The sequence below is a fragment of the Lupinus angustifolius genome, chromosome LG14 (genome assembly GCF_001865875.1).
Source record: "Lupinus angustifolius cultivar Tanjil chromosome LG14, LupAngTanjil_v1.0, whole genome shotgun sequence".
Taxonomy (NCBI): domain Eukaryota; kingdom Viridiplantae; phylum Streptophyta; class Magnoliopsida; order Fabales; family Fabaceae; genus Lupinus; species Lupinus angustifolius.
This window is the reverse complement of record NC_032022.1, coordinates 9,598,861-9,619,563: the sequence shown is the minus strand read 5'-3', so window position 1 is coordinate 9,619,563 and position 20,703 is coordinate 9,598,861. Positions and strand designations below refer to the sequence as shown.

General features: G+C 32.6%; 2 protein-coding genes across 4 annotated transcripts; both read right to left on the bottom strand.

Annotated features, from left to right (window-relative positions):
• Positions 4,634–8,998, bottom strand: LOC109326083 (vacuolar protein sorting-associated protein 20 homolog 2-like). The gene is made up of 6 exons (XM_019558739.1): positions 8,709–8,998; positions 6,348–6,500; positions 5,964–6,116; positions 5,666–5,749; positions 4,970–5,099; positions 4,634–4,860 (listed from the first exon to the last, which is right to left on the bottom strand). The coding sequence occupies exons 1-6, from the start codon at positions 8,808–8,810 to the stop codon at positions 4,835–4,837; spliced, it is 648 nt and encodes a 215-aa protein (XP_019414284.1). The 5' UTR covers positions 8,811–8,998; the 3' UTR covers positions 4,634–4,834.
• Positions 9,847–16,655, bottom strand: LOC109327154 (NAD-dependent protein deacylase SRT2). Of its 3 annotated transcripts, none has more exons than XM_019560214.1 (12): positions 16,484–16,655; positions 16,237–16,279; positions 15,585–15,822; positions 15,367–15,432; positions 13,943–13,988; positions 13,186–13,346; positions 12,964–13,093; positions 11,814–11,978; positions 10,695–10,822; positions 10,260–10,359; positions 10,108–10,168; positions 9,847–10,058 (listed from the first exon to the last, which is right to left on the bottom strand). In XM_019560214.1, the coding sequence occupies exons 1-11, from the start codon at positions 16,535–16,537 to the stop codon at positions 10,118–10,120; spliced, it is 1,182 nt and encodes a 393-aa protein (XP_019415759.1). In that variant the 5' UTR covers positions 16,538–16,655; the 3' UTR covers positions 9,847–10,058; positions 10,108–10,117. The 3 variants fall into 3 exon arrangements, with proteins under 3 accessions (XP_019415759.1, XP_019415758.1, XP_019415757.1); XM_019560213.1 differs by having other exon boundaries at positions 9,847–10,030; positions 10,090–10,168; positions 16,484–16,654; XM_019560212.1 differs by having other exon boundaries at positions 9,847–10,168; positions 16,484–16,654.

Genomic DNA, 20,703 nt, shown 5'->3' with positions numbered 1-20,703 from the left:
TTAAAAGCTTAATATAAATATAGAAAATACCTATTAATTATTAGCATGGTGATTGATGTCCTATATGATGTTTTTTCAATATCTCAAATATAAGGCCTTTATGCAATAAGTTTTGGACTTATCCGGGAGAAAGGAAGAGGGGCCATGGTGAGATGGATGGGGACATATGTATATTTTTTGTACTACCAAGAATATTCTCTCATCCTATGAATATGAAATTAATTTATTTCAAATGTGTGATTATCCCTTAATAAGTGTCGCTCTCAGAAATTGAATCTTTGAATTTTTAATCTTTCTGAAGAGTTAACATGACTTTACACCTCTAGACCAATGTTTTATTGGTTATGTACAATTAATAAAACGTGTAACTTATTATAGGATTTTTTAGTATTAGACTATTGATATTTCTAAATGTCTATTCACACTTCTTATTCACTTAGTAGAATATGTGAGGTACACTTTATTTTAAACATGGTGAACTTATATAATATATAGCAGTTTTAGTATGATTTGTTTAAAGAAATATAAGGTTTATATCTAGGGAGTATATTTTTTGTTTCAAAAACGTGTCCTCTATATGCCATTTTTCTATTGGTAAGAAAAATGTTTTATTATTAACTTTTTAAGTTAAATATATTTTTTACAACTAACTACACAAAATATTACATAAAATAACACACTTTTGCGAGACAAATAGATATAATATCCTATATCTAACCTATCTAAAAGTTTGATATTTAAGTCAATTTAAAATTATATTATGTTACCATCAAATGCCTCAATAAGTTTGTGGTTAAGTAAACAAACATGCATATTTTTAAATATATTTATTTAATACCGATAGTCAATTATATTTTTGTATATTAAAAATTGATATATAATAATTTTTGTTACATTAAAATAAGATAATATAAAAATTAATATAATATAATATATATATATATATAATTATATAAGTTTGATAGTTAGATATAATAGGTATCTAATAGGCTATATTGTTTCCACATTCACACATCATAATGTAATTTTATTCATCAAAAAAACATTACTTGTAAATTATAATTAGTTTGGATTGATACACCGCTCTTATAAAAGAAATGCTTTAACAGATAGGGTTAGAAGACAAACTGAAGATATACATCTTAATTGATGTGACTTTTTTTAAATGTGGAACACCTTTATTTATAAGTGGAGAACCAAATGTTCACTTTCATTTGATGGCCTAAAAAGTGGTCACATAAAAAACGATCAAGTTGATCTGATGGTCCATAAAGTGATATGATCGGTTTGATCGGGCATATCCTTATCTTTCGAATAGGGGTAGACGTGTTTAGTGGGTCTACCCTTATCACTTTGATGTTGGAAGTGTGTATTGATTTGCTCGACACTTGTGTCAAGTGTGTGATTTCTAGAATAAATGTTTTTCTTCGGAAAAATAAAATCCCAAGTTAGACCCGAACGAACGATAGAAAAGGTAGTCATATACATGTGTAGAGAAATTTTGGTTTTGTGTCCCCTCCCACCATAAAACCCTTTACTCATTGAGGTACACTCTAAAGAATATATAAACTACTTATAAATACTTATAAAAAAGATTAATATGATATAACATTTCTATAACCTTTATTAATATGATAACAAAAACAATAGCTGGTATCCTACTAGTTTAGATTGAAAGGGATTGGCCCTCTATTCCATCCCTCTCTCCTGTTACTACCAGTAGTAGATGGATCCAATGATACCACCCTATTGTAAGTTAGGTTCCTATATGGAATCCCAGATTTAGCATAACCCCCACTAGGCCTCCTATTCATCACTGTATTTTTCTGTTCAATGAGTATGACTTTTTGTATCACTTCAGGTAAAGTTCCCAACTCATACAACCTTACCTCTACCCTCACCTCCTCTTTCAACCCATTTAGGAAGATCCCTCTTACAAAATCTTGATTGATTTTTTGGAAAGCCTCTGCATACGTCTCAAATTCTTCTACGTATGCTTCCACACTTCCCTCTTGTTTTAAGGACAACAACAACTCAAAGGGATTTTGTATCATAGAGGGTTGAAAACGTCTTACCACGACTATCTTGAAGCTATTCCACGTGGGTGAGGGGTTGCATCGTTCCCACCACTGGAACCAGCTAAAAGCCTTCCCATCGAAGGCAACCATCGTTGCTTGCATCCTCTCCTCCTCTATGATGGCTCGCATCGCAAAATATCTCTCCAATATCTGCACCCAACCATGTGCATCATCACCGCAGAAGATTGGAATCTCAAGTCTCCTCCATTTACCGTGACTTGAAGGAAGTTTGTGGCTTTCTACCTCCTCCTCATTTTCGCTACTCCTCTCTACGGATTGATTACCACTTGAAATCCCTAGCTTCGAGGCTATAGCTTCTAGCAAATCTTCTGTTTTTTTTCATGCGTGACATGCGTTTTCTCGTGACATGCGTTTTCACTTGAACTCCTCGCTACTCCTCTCTCTCTTGTCTTATCCCTTCCCAATTCTCGTTTTCTTGTGACATGCTTCACGTAGAAACAGTAAGCTATCGCGGCGAAAATAATGGTGGTTGCCACTTCCCTCAGGCACCAGAAACGGTGCTCTGATACCAGTGATAAACACTGGTATCAAGGATTGCAATTATAAAAACAAAATTGAAAGGAAGTGCCCCTAACCAGAATCAATTGGATTCTACTAGGGTTCTATAGAGTATTTTATTGAATGTAAGAAGAAGAAGAAGAAGAATTATATGTGTACAAGGATCCCTCGATCCGCACCCTCATTGATTCCACAATCAGTTGGAATTCTCTCTAATTCAATGAGTAATACTACCTAAGGGTATAATAGGTAAGTTGGTTATTCTATTTCAACCAAACTCCCCTTTTCTCCTTTTATACACATTAACAATCTTTGGCCTGGTTTGAGCCTTATCAGTATATCATAAGTGCAAGCGAAATTTGTTAAGTGTATGTGTAGAAGCATAGAGAGCCTCAAAATAAAAGGTCAAGAAAAGTCAAAAATTGTACTTATTACTCAATCTCATGAGTACTTTCAATGTAATGATGTTTCAATAGCAATACCTTAGCCATCTACCATTAGGGGTGACCTGTCACCAATTCCAGTACATCAAGCCAAAGGGAGCACATTTTCTAGTATATCACTTACTATAATTTGTTGAAAAAATATATTACAATTAAAAATTTAATAATTAAATATTTTTCCTGACAAATACTAATGATCACATATGTCTAAACACTTTATCCAACATAATATGTGTTTCTTAAGCCAAAAGGCACCCAAAACATTCTTTGTTTTAAGCGGAGTTTTTTGTATTACCGAATTAATCTCTCCACTCTTTTAGGTAAATAATTAATCTCTTTCGAGTTTGTGACTATTCCTCCTAACAAGTGTTGCTCCCAAAAATTGAATATTTGACATTTTGATCATCCTGTTAATCTAGTAGGACTTTACACTACTGAATCAACACTTTATTAGTCTTTGTTTTAATTGGAGTTGATAATTAATGTGTTTAGCCAATAATACAAGGGTTGTTTTTTTCTTTTTCTAAATCTATTAGTAATCCATTGTTCTGCACCAACATGAAGGCATTGGGATGGTATTAAACATATCCTTGGTTATCTTCAAGGAACAACTGATGTAAAATTATTATCTATAAAAGGACTCAAAAGTGTAAGATAATTGGATAATCACATGATGGGTATTTGTCAGATGCACATAAAGTATAGCTCGAACATGGTACATGTTCACAGATGTTGGAATTGTTCTTTTTTGGTGCCCAACCAAACAAAAAATAATAACACATTCAAAAGTCAAGTAATCTTAAAAGAGATAATATTGCATGCATTGCTCAAATAAAGGGGTTACATTAAAGGAGACAAGACCAAACATATCTCTCCAAAATTCTTTTCCATACATGAACTTCGGAAGAATGGTGAAATTGAGTGCAATATGAATGTAGAGTTCTATACACTATCGGTCAAGTTAATTTGTTTAGCTTTGATACAGTTTTCTGTGGCATTTTATTTATTTATGAATGCACATAGTTTTTCTATGAAAATCTTAGGGCTTCTTTGCAAGTAGGATTTTATATGTGAAAAGAAGACTTCACAACAATGAAATACATTGTGAAATGACTCTGAAACCTTTCTTTTCTCTCTAAAACTCAAACTTGCAAACATTCAAATATAACTTCAAACTCAGCCTAATTTGAGTCAAGCTTTAAAAAACTCAAACCTATTTTTTTCCATGTACAAGATTCTAATTGAAACCTTAAGAAAAATCAATTGTCAATGGCACTAACCCTGTTTTAAAACCGATAAACCAAAATTAGCACCGATTAGTTTTCTATTTTTCCTCATTTATAATCCAAAAGAGGTTAAGCTAAGTATCATGTGCATATCAACTCTGCAAACTATGTTGTAAATCCTTGAAGCACAATCCTGTGATGTGTGATGAATGTCAAATCTTCCTCTACAAGAAAAAAGAATGAAAGAAAGATACAACCCTATCAACCAAGTCTTTTGGACATTATTAGTCAACTGTATATTTTGACCAAGTGTCTACACCCTCATTGAAACATCTAAGTAAACAATGCGAAAAAGCTGTTAGGGAGAGAAAAAACAACATAGTTTCATGAATTATATATCCATATCTATACAAATTAAATGTCACTGCAAATACTAAAGCAAATCAAAACTCCAGTAACTGCATGAAATTTACAGCACAATTTGTAATACCGGCGGACATAAATGCCAAATCCCAGATGCTTCGCCTTGGTTTTCGACGTGGTTGATGTGTTTCAGGCTCAATGTTCTTCAAGCGGCCAATGGTTCCTCCGTAACTGTTGCACCATCAGTCCATTAGACAATTTATTTACTACTTATTTTTGTTTGCTTGCTTTTTTTTGGGGCGAGGGAAAACAGGAGAGTGCATGGGAGAAGGGAAGATACCTTTTCTTTTTGCAGATACTTCAGCATCACCGGCAACTGGTGCCTTGGTTGGGACATCAGGAAGGTCCAACCTTTCATCACTTTCTTCAGCCACTGAGGCAGGAACTTCAGGAAGATCTTCGACAGTAAGCTGATGACAATAACAGGAACTATGTCAATTACCGAAAAATAATAACGTACAGGGCCATGAATGCATGATGCATCTATTGCACATTAAAACCTCTTGTTGATCAAGAATTGTTTTTGTTACACATGATTTTCATAGTTCATTTATATAATATGCATAATTTTGAATTCATAATCTCTGCAGTCAACCATTAGCTCAAAAACTTTGCTAAGGAACCATGTTTCCAATGGCAGCATAACTAGCAGGCAGTTAGAATATGCAGCTACTTGCAGTACACATGTTACTTCATCACTAGATACCATGCCACAAATTATCTTACATACATTCATAACATATCAAACCAAAAACACAAAATTCAATCTAGAATGAAGAAGTACCATTAACCTTGGCTAATATAATATGCAACTCCTCCAGTTAAGAGGTACGGTAAGTGAGAGGGTTAGATTGAAGCATAATAATATTTGTCCTTCAGCACTACTTTGATTTAATCAATAGTTCACTTAATTTTTTTGAATGGATGATATTGGAATATATTACAAGTTAATAGAAAAAAATGAAAATCCATATACCTGGGTTTCCAAGTTCTCAAATTCTGCCAAGATGTCCTCCTCGTCTTCTGCTGATAACTTCTCCCCTAGTATTGCATTAATTTCCTGCGAAATTCAACAAAAGTATTGCTATGATCAGTAAGCATCAAATGCAAGCAGAAAGGAATCAGATTGAAATTGATAGAAAAAGTAGCAGTAAAAAATTGCCGACAACACCTCAACCAAACTAGTACAATCCTATTGCACTGAAACTACGAATAGAAATCAGTTTGGGAACAAAAAAATAAAGAATAAGGATTGGAGGTCAAGTCAAGCTCACATCTTGATAAGCTTTAGCTTCTTCAGTATCGTCCATAAGTTTCTGAACATCCTCAATGTTTATCTCACTTTGTATGGCTTTCATTGCATCATTACCCGCCTTCAAACTATCAAACACGGCCTTCTGCTTGCTTGCCAGTTCAATATCTGTTAACTGAATCAAAGGAATAATTATGTGTTTGTTCTAGGTGTATAATCGTGTTAAAAGAAAGTAGTTTTGATGCACAGCTATCTCATATAAAGAAGGGGCATAGAAATTAGCAGTTCTTAAGCCATCAAAAGATGCGAAAACTTCATGATCTAACTACCACAGTTGTACAAAATGAAACAAAACAAAGAATAAGTAAAATGACAGTGAACAATAAATCCAATATTAAAATATTACTTGTTGCTCAACATTTATAAGCCAGGCGTCAACTTGCTTCAACAATTCTTCTTGTGTCTTTTTTTTCTTTAACGCTAGCAAGGCCCTGTCCTTCTTCTTTTCACGAATCAAGTCTCTTGCAGCTTGTTTTTCTGCTTCGATAACAGCATCAAGCTGGAAAATGAGTGCAAAAAAGAAAATAATTCAAGTTAGGCAACATATCCCGTAGGTACTAAATAGTACTAATACTCATGTTTTAACTAAAATGCTATATCATGGTTGACCAGACAGTTTAGACAATTCCAAAATATCCTGAACTTGTTCATTTGAAAGCACAGGAGCCATAAATTTACCGACTACTTGTTAATAAAAAAGTGTAAGCATCATCATTGTTTTGTTGAAGTCATTTTTTATACATGATTTACAGAAGATCAAAAGGCACTCAAATGACTATAGTTGCTGTCTACTTCCTAGCATTTTATAAAAGTTTATTTGCAAGCTAATTTGATGCATGCGTGGATGCACCTATGCAAGCCAGAATATGTACTCGATTACCATGGTGTAAGAGAAAATGGATGGAAAAGAAGTCCAAAGGGAAAGAGTTAAAAAATGAAAGCAATGCCTCCTTAAACTTCGCAAGACTTACCACATACACGAGAAGAAATGCAATTAACATGCAAACGCACACACTCAATCGAAAACACTACACCATTTTGATTAAATGTCTGGTTTATACATATTAAAGAGAAAAATGGGATGATGATTGAAAATGTGTTGCTCTAGCTTGGAACCTTCACCTCAGTTAATTTTACACTGCCTAGCAGCCACTGCTATTGGAATAATTTGAATAGAGTTTTTATGCAAACAGGATTTGTCCTCTGAGTTTGGAGCAGGTCTCAATGGTTAACTTCAAAAGCTTTGGTACAAGTAAGGAGGTTATAATTCTATAAAAGTGTCAAGTGTTTGCAGTTCTATGGTACATTTGGTGGAGCAGAATGTGCAGATTTCTAAGGACACGGCCATCTCTTTAGAGCTGTTATGGCCGAATTTTGCTTTTTAGATTTTCATTGGAGCTTTTATGACCATCATTTTCATATATGCAGGAAGACTGTTGCATTATTTCTTATATGCTTTTTAGACTCTTGGACTCCTATTCTTCTTTTTTATCCAATAAAACTTCTTTTATCAAAAACATGCAGAAGTAATACAAGTCTTAGTTGAATTTAATTATTCATAGCATGGGGTCTAGCGATCTCTGCCATAGTATACTCATTATGACACACTTGCACAGAGCATGATAGGGTGCAGGGGAGACCACCCATTACCCGGGTATATCAGAGAAGGCCACGTGGCACTGCTAATCCACGTGGCAGCAACAGTGCTGGAATATCCCAGGCAGTGTAACTGCCGAAACTGATCACATGAAGGAGTGGGTTAGTATACATAGTGAAGGGGGGGTTATTGTATAGCAGTTTTTTGGGAATAACATTGGTGTAAGGGAATTGATTCTCTGAAAGGATTATAAAATCTCTATATTCATTTCTTTGTAATTTCATCACTAGAGCAGAAAAGTCCATCCAAGTCATGGAAAATTTCAGCAACATAAAACCAAGTTTAGCCCTTTTCCATTCATTAACACATTTCAGTAAACAACTTAATAAAGCACTTACTGACACATAAGAGTTTATGACATTCAGACAAGTCCTTTTTACCTTATTTTAAAAGTTTCTCTAACAAGCTTATTGCAATGAGTTAAAAAGGGTTTGAAGGAAGGCCATATGCTACTTTTTTATGCTCTTTCAAGCACCTGCTTATATGATTAGCCAAACCTAAATAAGCACCTTGTGGATTTTTCCAAAGACTTTAAAATGGGATCTTCTTTGATAGTCTCAAACCATAATCACATAATTCTCTCATTTAGGTTACGTACCGCATACCGGTTTCATCATTTCACGCACTATATGGAAGGTCCCATAAAATTAATGCAAAAAGTGACAAATTGCATACCCAAGTGAGCCATGTACCCATACCATGTGCCGGGCAACTAAGAGCCAATCTACTAAATTTCACTCATTAAAACTTACATTCCAGGAAAATTAAATTTAAATAACCATCTTTAAATATGAACTCTTTTAAATTCCCCATTAGTATTAAAATACATTAGTCTTAACAAAAACCACTAAATTAAACCATTTAGTACCCACACAGACACACACAAAGCATTCTGTTAAGAGCCAAATCGGAAACTAGGTCAAGTTATATTCACAACCCAGATCAGATAATACATGAAAAAATCATTCCTTTTCAAACTCAAATAAATTACATAAACCAAATTCATAATGACATAAATGAATTGAAGAAAAAGGAGAAAAGGGGTAGAACCTTTTGTTGATATTGAGCAAGCTTTCGTCTTTGGGTCTTGAGAGCGAGAATTGCTCGATCCACATCTGTAACCTTTGGCTTCTTCACAAATAAATTTCCCATCAATTAATTTTGTCTGATTCTGTTAATGTTTTTTTCTATGCTAAGGTTTTTGAAGGAATACAAGGTTGTTTCGTATATACTGTGCTATGCCCAACGATGATGATGAATTAAAGACTTGGACAGGGTTTTGGTTTGGTCGTTCCCAAACCAAACTAACAACCTAGCCACCGTTGAGGAAAGACTTGAAGAAAGGAATCAAAATATATGGACATTTTGTAATCAGTTGCATAATATTTAAGGGATAAAAATAAAATAAAATAATATATGTGTAAAGGGTAACATGTTTAATTTAAAAGTGTCAATTTAAAATTTTATATATAGTGATCATATCGTCCAACAATTTTTATATAGATATATATATATAGTTTATATATAAGTGTGTATATATATTTTTCTCTTAATTTAAGTGGAGGCAGATTCTATAGGTTTTCTTCTTAAATCTATAGGTGTTTTAATTATAAAAGTCAAAATAAAAATACATTTTAGAATATGTCCAAAATAAATAAGATCAATATAGATGTATGACAAAAGGATGTGCCATTGTAAGAAAAATACTTTAAATATATGTGAATCCTAATGGTAAGAAAAAAGATGTATACACTACAATTTAATTTCTTTTATATCATCATTACATTATTGACATTTATTTTCAATCATCATTGTTTCTACATAGAAAGTAATTCAATTAAATAATAGATGATATACTAATTATGTATAAATTTTTACACTATCAGTACATAGATATTAAACTCATTATTTTATAAATTTAATTACTTAGATTTAATTAATATATGTCATTGTGTAGATTCTTCTCATATTATCAATCAATTGTGTGGTTTTTTTTATCTTATTGACAGTAATAATTATTTTTTATTTTTATATTTACCCTCTAGTATTAAGAGAACAAGGTGTACTACAGTTAACAAATATTATTCCAGCTAAATGTAACATGAATATCACTTACATCTTCATTCATTCAATCTGACAACACAATATGATAATGGTAAAATAAAATACAAGTTTTTGAACTTTTGAGTAGGGTGTAAGTGAGAATGTAAAAAACATCAATCTAGCTTATAGTAGTTTATTCAACACAGGCACTAACTAACATAATCTCTTAAAGAAATTATGTTAATAATCTGCATGTATCCAAACTCTGCAACTGCATGATCACAGCATGAATTTTTGATTACTTCACTCAATGCATGCATGAGTAGAAGTTGCAATGAACAACACATAAGATTAAGAATCAGGTGGCATGGGAATAATTCAAGTAGACCTTGATGCATTGTGTCATCTATTAACAATTACACAGCAGGTATGCTTATGGATCCCATGTCAAGTACTCTTGGCAGGATCTGCAACAATGCAATGCTTGTAAGATGTTGGGTAGTAAGTAAACATTCAATATTTAGAATTTAAAGTTAAGATCAGCTCGGAGACAGATACCTCGCCCAATCGCGCATTGATTTTCAAAGGCACAAAATCATCTGCACGTGTCACGCCTAGGTTTACGATCGCAGTAGCAGCACCAGCCTCATGAGCTGCTCTGTGGAGGTAGATTTTAAAAACCCAATCAAGTCAGATATGCAGCTAAAATATAGAACACAGGCAAAGGAAAACTATTTTCGTGGCTTGAAGTTCAAGAATAAAAGGTAGAATAAAAGCTTCCTCTTCATAAATTGAAGTATTGAAGTTTAATTTATATGATGACTGTTCCTCTTTAGAATAAAAGGTAGAGTAAAAACCCAATCATGTCCTATGATGACTGTTCCATTCCAACATAGGACATGATGAAGATCATGTGTAATTATTATTCCATGTAAACAAGTTGATCATTTTAACACCATAACCAAAAGAGTTACACAACTTTTTTGAATCTACCTGACAAGTCGAAAAGCAGAAAAGGTCATCACAGATGATCCTAGTATAAGAAAAGCATCACATCTTCTAGATGCTTCCATTGCCATATCAGCTCTGTCCTTGGGAACATTATCACCAAAGAAGACAACCTTCATAATCATTAACAAAAAAATTTGAGAACAACACTAGTAAGCATTTCACATTTGATTCACATCTTGCTAGCAAAATAAGACACAAATAAAAATGATCAGATGCATTTATATATGGTTAACAGAATATTTCTCTCTTCACGAAATAAGGTAATTTGTTTGACAAAAGCTGTATGTAGTCTGTTCCTTCCGTCTAAATCATGAAATATTTGAATCCTAAAAACATTCCATGAACAACACATTAAGGTTTGTCACATAAAACACAATTCAGTAAAAATATATACAGCATAAATGGTCATCAAAGTTGGAATTTTGATCTGATTCCTCAAAGACGAACAGGAAAAATTCAATTTCCCAGGATTACAAACATAGAACCTAACGAAAATTGAAAATGTAAGTGGCATTGATTTTGCTTTGTGTTTTCTTTCTCATGACATTAATATTCATAATCTCAAAATTTCGACTTTGTTTTCACTTTATTTCCTATTTCCAAACTTTTGTTAAGGTGGTGGCAAAAACAACTTTTTCTTGTTTTCATTATTACCTTCATAAAAGTCAGAAAATCAAGGTGGCATAGTTGCAACTATGAGTGAAAACATATCAACCGGAAATAAAAGCATAAATGAAGCCAAGCACCACCTAAAATGTTCTCAACCAGAATATTTTCTAAACCTGTTGGGAAAACATCCAGAAAGCAAATGAAATAATAGGTCTATTCAGCTTCACTGCAGATCAAATCCAGATAGTTTCTTCTTTCCTTTTACCATTCTATTTTGTTCAGGAGGGAGGGGATAGGGTGCTCATAGATTCACTCTGTTCCTCTATTATATAGATAAATTATAAAGAGAACAGTAATTCATATAGTTTATGCTTCTCTGGTGACTACCAGCAATAAAAATAAAGTAACATTAATTCCATACAAAACCAACACACTTAAGTATCCACGCAAGGAACTGCAGACATTTCAAGTGAAAGAAGTAAGATGACCTACATCAGGTTTGAGAACTCCATTGCACTTCTGACAGGTTGGGATGATAAAATCCTCCTCCCAAAATCTTTCATCAATTTCAATATCACCATCAGGTCTTTGTTTCATGCCAAAGCTCTTGTCTGAACCCGGGTTTCCATGGTCCAAATTTTCGATTGCAGCCGCCCACTGTCGTAAAACATTGATTTTACAGAAGTGAAAGACAAATCAGAAAGGGAAACTCAGAAGTGACATATGAAGTACTACTATGTTTTGGGAAACGAAATTCTAACCACTACATTAAGGGATTGATAAAATGAAGCACTGGTAAAGGATAAAGCAATTTGTTTTTTCCATCTTTTCTTTAAAATCCAAAATCATGATGCAAGATGTCCTACTTTCAGTACAAAGAAAACATATTAGACATATACAATCAGCAATGGCGTAAATGACTGAAACATACAAAACATGATTCTTAAGAAAATTCAACTGACTGTCTTATATTCCTGTAAGACAATTTCTAATATTGCATTGTACCCTACAAATTTTAGTAATACCTACAAGATTGAAGATGGTACACTCACTCGGTTGTCTTTTTTATTTCCGTACTTCATAATTAGTGAATATAGGAAGATATTAAGTATTTAATGAATGGTTATGATATAGGAGAGTTACTTCTTGTAGTTCATCTGCAAGAAAGTATACAAGTGTAACTATGTGCACGAGTTTTAATAGCAAGTACTGCATATAAATTTAAAATTTTATCTCAACATTTTAATACTTATATTTTCACATCAATCAAATTTAATTTAAAACTATGAAATAAACCATTTATTGGGATCATGCTCTCCCCATGTCGCACCAGATGGATGAGCACCAAATTGTATAATTGTTCTTCTAAACTTATCTTTTCCACAGATTCAAAAAAAAATAAAAAGAGATTTTTTTTTAGCCACAGCAAAACCTAGCTAAATAATATATAAACACCTCTAGTCAAATTGTGTTTACACAGATACTATAATTGTCAACCAGCAAGGGCGATTATGCCTTATATCTAAGTGTCACATCTTTCAACGTGATAATATTTTATATTAACTTGTTAATATAGAAATCACCTTTCAGCATTTATCAATTGATAACACATTTCCCCATAAAATAAGTCCACACAACTGACCTTTGGGTTAAGGGCCTTCAACCGATCCTGAAATAAGCTCCGGTCAAAAGAATATCCACAATCTGTACAAATTACAGTATATACAGTCCCATGTAACTCTAATGGGTTGCTACCAGCATGATGATGCAGCCTGAGAACAAAATGCAAGAAAATTCCAGGGTCGGCTTGCCTGTAGTAATATCTTAAGTTTTCCAAGTAAGCCTTAATAAAATAATTAGATACCTGTCAACATTTTGGGTAATCATAAAGTCAACTCGGCCAGCTTTCTCAAGTGTTGCCAAAGCACGATGCGCAGCACTGGGTTGTGCTGCTGTAAATCGCCTCCACCCAGCATAACTTCTTGCCCAATATCGTCTTCGAGATCGAATTGAACGGAGAAACTCCTTTTCAACAATGTCAAAATAAAGGAGAACTTAAAGGCAAAGATTACGATGAAATGGCAAAAAGAAATCTGAGACTATGTTATCAACCCTTGCATTCTGGACTTTTCATTATGAATATTGGCATTAATTTCCAGTGATGTTTCAACTTTTCTAAACTATCATGTTGCCATAAAACTCAACGTCAATATGCCCACCATGCTAATTCTAAATTCGTCATGACTTATCTATAATTGAAATACTATTCTTTCTTGGTTGGAGAATTCTCTTTGCCATATGTTCTCTTTCTTGGCTTTCCTGACATCAAGGTATAAATATTCTGTTATGACTCAAACAATAACTTCTCTTGTCTTCGAAAGTACTCAGCTGTAGATGCTGCCAATACTGAAGGTACTTTTTCTTTGTCCCATAATATGAAAGGTATTTGAAAATGATAAGAAATTCCAAGTCATTCAAGCAACCAACTGGAACATATGTAAAAGCAGGAAATTTATGTGTTCCAATCCTTAAATTTTTCTTTGGCCATATTTTCCTATATCATTTAGGCACTACCTACCACAGCACAATAAAAGATATGGTTGAAGATGCCGGTTGGTCACCTGATGAGTTATTGGTCTGAAACCAGTGCTATAAGCTCCATTGGGGCTGCAATAAAAATAACTTCTCTCAGTTGACAAGAATAAGAACAAAAGACGAAGATGAAGGTTGACTTGACTGGAGTCAGTCTATATAGTTTTGAATGGAAAGATTGACTGAACTCAAGTCAGTCAATGCAGTTTATTATATAGACAATGGGCGCAAAAGATAAGATAAAGACAGACTAAATAATAACGGAATAGAAAGTAGATGGATTAACACAAACTAGTGATAAATTCAAATTAAGCTAAACCAATTAATTCCTAGATAAGATAATGCTCTATCACCCTCATTCAAACTAGAGATCTTTAAGCAAAGTGCAAAGGTCAAGTTTGCATCTTCAGAATTGGTGGGCCCAAAATTGAAAGGCATTAGGAGTTTCAGCCGATCCTCGTTTGGGGTTTTTCCATGTCTACAACTGGATCACCATGAAGTGTGTCAAGATTAAAAGTGCTAAAGCTCTTGCCAAGTGACTAGCAAGACCTTCGGGAGCGGTTCATACGAAAATGCGCGAGAATTTCTTCAATTAATCCACTGAAAGCTTGTTTAATCCATGCACAGACCTGTAAGGCTGACAATGAACTGAACAAACTTGACATTCATTACAAACTTGACTTGTTATTTAGCTCGATAAAATTATTCAATGAACCAAACAAGTTGCACTTGAGCTAAAAATTGAGCTCGTTAGATAAACAAGTAGTACTTGAGCTAAGTACAGTTAGACTCGTTAGGTTCATGACATGACACGATTAATTGAATATGATTACATTACGCTGGATTCTCGCAAAAAAAATAATGAGCATATATGAAATTTAAGACAGGAGAAAAGTAAAATTTTGTCTAAATTGAAATTGTGGATCTAAGTGTGAGTAAAATAAATCCTACATTGAGAAGAAATAGGCAAATGAGGAAGATATAAGCGAATGAATTTATTACCTAACACCTAAAGGTTAAGTCAAGATGTGATGTCAAACACGCTTATGTGGCTTTTCTCTGGGCTCACTAGCTACAATCTTCCCAGTGTTGGTTCCCCTATCCTAAACACTAATTATTTTTCTCATTTTATTGATAATCAGATAATAACAAGAAATGACAGATAAAACAAAATGTGAGGAAATGTACTAGCACTTATTGATCTAAGTACAACATCGGTGATAGCATCATAGGATGAGCAAAGAAGCAAACAAGTGAACCACTGAATCCTCCTGTGAATGTTACACCATGACAATTACAAGTTCCTACAAATATTAATAAATAGTGCCAAATAAACAAATGAACACCATAAAAGACAACAGTAAGTAGCAGTTTTGAGCAAGACTGTAGTGTGTTACTGCTGCCTAATAAATATATTGGTCAATTAAAAAGTAGTACATAGAAGAGGCAGAACCTTCTATAGTCGGGGATACCACATTCTGTGCTAATTCCAGCTCCGGTCAATACCACAAGCTTGGTACTGTATATTAAATTTGAAACCCAGTTAAAAAATTCTTAAACTTTGCAGAATGTAAATCATCATTATCAAAGTACTAATATTATATATATTATACAGTATGGAATGTAAAATATATCTCTAACCAAACAAATCAGTAGAATTTGGAAATTAACCTTTGGTCAAAAAACTCATACAATAGGTTAACATCTTTGGTACTGGGTGGATCCGCATCAGGAACCACCTTCTTATCCCTGACGACGTTAGACTGGGCTTTTTCATCATCTATTGGTAAAGTCCCAGGAGCAGATATTCGGCATGATGTTTGCACAAATTTCACACAGCCCTTGAAGGATACCCGTCTTCCACCTCTTGATGCAGAGTCCCAATTTTCTCTCCTTAATTGAACAATATCTATGAGCATGAAAAAATGCGTAGAAACACAGTGAAATACTCATAGATAAGGTTTTGGGGTGTTTGGCATGTGAACTGAACATAACATAATGAAATGTTCTGTTCTTTTCTAATTATAAAATCGACTAGACATGGATCAGAATTCACATGTTATGTTCTATCAATCTATCCTATTCTGACATGTGTTTCAAATGTCGTCTTTATGTAAACAAAAGAAGAGGGCGCGCCTCAGCGCAACTTGCTACTATGAAAAGCCATATGTTCAAATCTTGGAAACAACTTCTCTGCTTGCAAGGTAACACTGCATATGTTTAATATTTCAACTAATTGACAGCCTCGTGCACTGTGACGTCCTTTTTAATCGGTAAAACAAAAGAAGCTTGTATGTAGGTATGTAAGAGGAAGCATACTTGCCTGTTATAAAACTCCCAAGCACTTTCCTTGCAATACTAAGAGACTGCATGTTTAAATAAAATTAAAATCAAATTCATGAAACAATGCAGTTATAGAGTAGTAAAATTAAAGAGTTAGGTAAAAAATGCAAAGATACAATATCTACGATGAACATTAAGAATCTGAAACACAACAAGTAAGAGTTTAAATTGAATTAGAGAATTCAAAGGTTAGATTTGGTTATGTAGAGAAAAAAATAGGAAGTTACAGATAGAGAGAAAGAGGGTAGTTGTTGAGAATGAAAACGCAAAGACATAGCCATTTCTAATTGAAAATTTTGTAATATTTGTTTCAGACTCTCTCTCTCTTTCTCTCTCTTTCAGGTTCCGACCATCTCGTAACACCCGTGTTGCTATAAATTTGGGTACTCCACGTTGCATATTTCTCAGCCGCCTATAACAACTTCAAATCTAATTAAGTATCATGGTTAGTTTTTTTCTTTTCCTTTTTTTTTAAATTTTTCTGCTTTCCATTTTACTTTATCATAAATTTATTTTTCTTCTCATTTTTTACTATTCCACTAAACTTTATAAGTCTCTCTGTTATCACTTTCAAACTCCATAAAATTTGATAGTTGTGTGTTATTTATTTTGTAAATTGTGTAATTCAAATTTATCAACTTCAATTTATTTGTGTGTTATATTATTTTTTAATATTGATATTTATATTGTATTTTATTTTAATATATATTTTTAGGTTTTATTATGCAATATTAAAAATTAATTTTTTTATAATATAAATATATATGATGGTAAGTATTCAAATTGTATATTTAAAGAATAGCGTAAAAAGCAACCAAAATAACCATAACAAAAACAAATAATATCATACTATTTTCTATCATTTACTATATAAAAAACAGTCTTTTCATCTTACCAAAGTAAAATAGGTTAGTTTATATTTAGTTTTCAGCTAAGATAAACAAATATAAACAAATTATAATCTTAACATATTATAGTCTCACTTTATATCTCACAAATTATAAACTGAAACTAAAAACATAATCCATACCAAACACGCACATTTCAGTTTATAAACCGTGAGATTATAAGCTAGCTGGAAATTGATTATAAATTAATATGTTTTGTTTGGATAAGGTGGAAAGATTGTTTTTTACATAGTAAATTACAGAAAATGATATGAGATTATTTGTTTATGTTATGATTAATTTGGTTGTTTTTTACACTATTTTTTAAATATACATTTTTTTAATATTTACTATCATATATATTTTAACTAAAAAAACTAATTTTTAATATTGCATAAGGCTAAAATAATATATTAAAATAAAATACAATATAAAAACCAATATCAATATTAAAAACAACATGACACACAAGTAAATAGAAGTTGCTAAACTTGAATACACAACTCACAAAATAAATAATGCACAAATGTTAAGTTTCATACAAATATTTTAATAATCTCATCCCTAATGTAAAGTTATGATGAGGTAAATGGAAAAATTGAAAAAAAATAATCTAACCTAAAATAAATCAACCTATAATTTTGGAGCTTCTACTTTTGGTTTATTTAAAAAAAAAACTGAGTTTATAATTTTATTTGGTTGCCAATCAAACATTTTAAAGTTTAATTTTCAGAAAATAAGCAAAAACTCAAAATTTTAATCCATACCAAACATGCAATAAGACTTTGGTTAAGTGTGCCTAGGTCTATTTTGTAATATAGCAACCTAAGCTGATAATTGACATACGTTTTGTTGGTGATAAAACCATTCATCTTAAAAAAAAAATTAGTTTGTTCCGAAAAGATAATTTAAATTCTTATATTACATCTTCACATATATATATATATATATAAATATAGATAAATAAAAACTTCATTTTTAATATATTAAACATATTTTCAATTTTGAGATAGATAAATCAAGATATACATCTTCTCTAAATCACATATAGCTTCATTCAAATCAAGAACATCCACAAAATGATAGGATTAACTTTCTTAATGATGTTTTCTTTTCATATGCAATACTCAAACCCAAATTCTTACATAAGACGAGATATAGTTGTATCACCTCCTATACATGAAATGACAAATAGTCAAAGGATACTATCATGATTGATATACTTAGTTTTGATAAAGACAGAGTTAAATGAAAGCTTGAAGACTTGAGCATCACAACAAACAACATACCGAAAACTCAAGGTCAACATCGTAGAACTTATGATTACTTTTATATTCTAGAGTTCTAAGATGCTTGCCTAGTATTGAGTTTAGGTTAGGTAAACCCAAGATGGAAGTCTCACACAAAGTCTAAAATGAAAATCATATAGGTTGATGCATCACATGGTTTCGTGCATAAAGAAATCAATAATTTCAAAATCATGAGTTAATGCTCTTTCATCATATAGAGAGTTTACCACACATTTAGGAAAAACTATTTTCACACATATTAATCGATTAACTCAATTGGTAATCGATTAAATCTTATTGAAATCTGTTAATCGATTAAGTAAAGGTATAATCGATTAAAATGAGTTACAGTAGCTAACCTCCCAGGATTTCTGGCTTATTGATCGATTAATAAGGTTAATAATCGATTAAGCCATAACTGAAAAACTATTTTCAAGAAATACGTTAATCGATTAACATACTATATAATCAATTAATATAAGTTAAAATCAGTTATGAACAAAAGCTGTTATTTTAATCAGAACAATCAGTTTTTAGAAAACAAATTTCAAAATTTCAATTCAGAGAGAGAGAGAAAAACTTAAGATTCTTAGAGCTTAATTTTCAAGGCTATCTTGCTGATCTTTGAGAAGTTTTTCTTGCATTCTTTTACAAGAGAGAAAAGAGAGAAAGTCTTTTCCAATGTGCTGAAAATTTTCATTCAATTGAAAAACCTTACATAATCTTCAAACTTAGTGTTAGGGTTGTTTGTGAGAATTCTATCAAGGGTTGTAGCTGAATTCAGAGTCTGTATCCGCACAATTTTGTGTGCAAAGTAACTCGGCAAATTTTCTGTTATTCAAGGATAATTCTCGTGGTGTGTTGGTATCACCACAAGTAGAGAATTGAGTGTCTTCATAAGGTAGAGAGTCTTGAATCGAGCAATAGTTTCAGCTGGGGCCAGTTTCGTGAACGGTGTGGTAACCTAGTATGCGTATATAGTAGTCAAATCGAGCGTGTAGGCTCAACGAATTCAAGAACAAAGTTCTAGCTAGGGTTATTGGAAGTGTGATTGTAATTGAACATACATTTCTAATAGTGAAGAAAAATCTCCTAGATCAACCGAGAGGCTTGGATGTAGTTTGCAAGTAGACCTACAAACGAACCAGGATAAAAATCCTTGAGCACCTTTCTTTTTCCTTATCTCTTTAAGATTCTGTCTTTACTTGCTTTCTGTGTTTAATTGCATATTGTGATTAGTGCTTACTGCTGTTGATCTGTGAATAATCATGAATCAATTTAGGATAGTAAAGATTAGAAAACATCACTATTTTCATCGCAAGAAAAGTCTGTTTTTCAAAGAATTATCAATCACTATAATCAATTAACAAGCTAACTATAATCGATTAAATCAATTGTCATTAATCTATTAACCTTGTTGATAATCGATTAACTGCAACAACTTTGTATTTTATGTATAAATCAAAAAAGCGGGATTAGTGATCCGTTACACCTATTTACCCCCTCTAGGTGTATTTTACCTTACTAGTATCCAACAAGTGGTATCAGAGCTAGTACGAAGGTGCTAACTTGGTTGCTTAATTCGTTGATCTTAGAGATTATCACTATGGGTTCCCCTAAGCCTTTCAGCGGTAATGACACATCCATCAACCGCCCTCCAATTTTCAATAGCGAGGGATACGCCTACTAGAAGGTGCGCATGAGAATCTTCATTGAGGCAATCGACACGGAGATTTGGGACTCCTTTGTCAATGGGTCTTTTACTCTACTACACTTGGTGGATGGTGTTAGGTGTCAGTGGCGATTATCGATCACTGCTTCTTGAACCAAAATCCAACTGCTGGAAGATAGTCAAGTTAATCAATTAACAACAAGGTTTAATCGATTAACTACTGCACAGAACAGAAGGATCAGACATGTAATTTGCACAGTAATTAAAACAAAATTGAACATATGTAATACAAATATTTTTACACACAATTATTAAGTATATGACAGTAAAAAAATATCCAACTTTTCAATCACAGATTCAATTTATAATGGCAAGAAACATAAAGAAGATAAAGAGAGAAAGAACAGTGCACAAAGGATTTTTATCATGGTTCATTTGCGGTCCACTGCAAACTACATCTAGGCATCCCCTTTTGGATCAGGGAGATTTTCTTTCTTCACAATATTGAAATATGGATACAAATACCAATTCAATTACAAGCACATAGGACGTTCCCTTCTTGAAATCTAGGACCTCTAAATCCTTGGTTTGACTCTACC

Excerpts from the sequence above, each read along its gene's own strand:
- LOC109326083 (XM_019558739.1), bottom strand. The coding sequence starts at position 8,810 with ATGGGAAATTTATTTGTGAAGAAGCCAAAGGTTACAGATGTGGATCGA. Across the intron at positions 6,501-8,708 it reads TTGCTCAATATCAACAAAAG|CTTGATGCTGTTATCGAAGC; the intron begins GTTCTACCCCTT and ends CTCATTTTCCAG. Across the intron at positions 5,750-5,963 it reads AAGCTAAAGCTTATCAAGAT|GAAATTAATGCAATACTAGG; the intron begins GTGAGCTTGACT and ends TGAATTTCGCAG.
- LOC109327154 (XM_019560214.1), bottom strand. The coding sequence starts at position 16,537 with ATGGCTATGTCTTTGCGTTTTCATTCTCAACAACTACCCTCTTTCTCT. Across the intron at positions 15,823-16,236 it reads GCTTGGGAGTTTTATAACAG|ATATTGTTCAATTAAGGAGA; the intron begins GCAAGTATGCTT and ends TCATGCTCATAG. Across the intron at positions 15,433-15,584 it reads TATGAGTTTTTTGACCAAAG|TACCAAGCTTGTGGTATTGA; the intron begins GTTAATTTCCAA and ends TTTAATATACAG.